Source organism: Eimeria mitis, genomic scaffold, assembly GCF_000499745.2.
Source record: "Eimeria mitis Houghton genomic scaffold, Emh_scaff9373, whole genome shotgun sequence".
NCBI classification, from domain to species: domain Eukaryota; phylum Apicomplexa; class Conoidasida; order Eucoccidiorida; family Eimeriidae; genus Eimeria; species Eimeria mitis.
Genome location: NW_013576907.1, coordinates 743 through 1532, shown reverse-complemented (window position 1 = coordinate 1532; position 790 = coordinate 743). Strand labels below are relative to the sequence as shown.

Genomic DNA, 790 nt, shown 5'->3' with positions numbered 1-790 from the left:
CAGCCGCACCCGTACCGCGGGGGCCCTGATAACTACAGGATTGACATGGTGAGCCCTGGGGGCCCTTCTTAATTAGCTTATGCATGCATGGATGCACGCATGCATGCATGCAGTCAAGCGTATATGCATGCATGCATGCATGCATGCATGGAAGTATCTTTTCTGTGCTGTCTAGGCAACTGGAAAGCGAACTAGGGACGGGACTGTGGTACTGTTGTGTTACATTTGGGGTGTATGTGCACCTTCATCTACATTTTCATTTGTATTTAATCTTCATATATCTGCATTTATTTGTTTATTTGCGTTTTTAGGAATATCGCCGCATGATGGATGAACTCAGCGGCGAAAAATCCGGCTTGGGGGCCCTTGACGGCCCACGTCCGCATGGGGGGCCCCCAGGGGCCTCGGGGGGCCCTGGGGGCCCCAACGCTCCATACGGCAGCCCAACGGGGGGCTCTCCGGCCTCTCAAGGTTATACCCCTCCTCCAGGCATGTCTCCTTCAGGCCCCGATGGGCCTGGGGGGCCCCCCGGGAGCCGTGCGCCTCCTCCGCCAATAGTGTTAACGCCGGGGAGAATGGGGGGCCCCATGGGTTGTCCTCCGCATATGATGCCGATGAATCCAGGGGGCCCCCCTCGAGGGCCCTGGGGGGGCCCCGGTGGGGGGCCCCCAGGGCCCCACCAGGGAATGGGGGGCGACATGCCTTGGCCTGGGAACCCCATGCGGCCGCCGCCTATGGGCATGATGCCGATGGGGGCCTTCCCTCCTGGTGAGTCTGCAGCAGCAGTTTA

General features: G+C 60.3%; 1 protein-coding gene across 1 annotated transcript in view; it reads left to right on the top strand.

Moving 5' to 3' along the window:
• Positions 1-45: 45 nt before the first annotated feature.
• EMH_0097070 (uncharacterized protein) overlaps positions 46-790 on the top strand; it is a gene marked incomplete at both ends in the record, with an annotated part of 1392 nt that continues 647 nt past the window's right edge. The window contains 2 exons of the mRNA XM_013502484.1: positions 46-48; positions 312-768. Of these exons, the coding sequence (XP_013357938.1) occupies positions 46-48; positions 312-768 (460 nt within the window). The remainder of the gene's footprint in view (positions 49-311; positions 769-790) is intronic.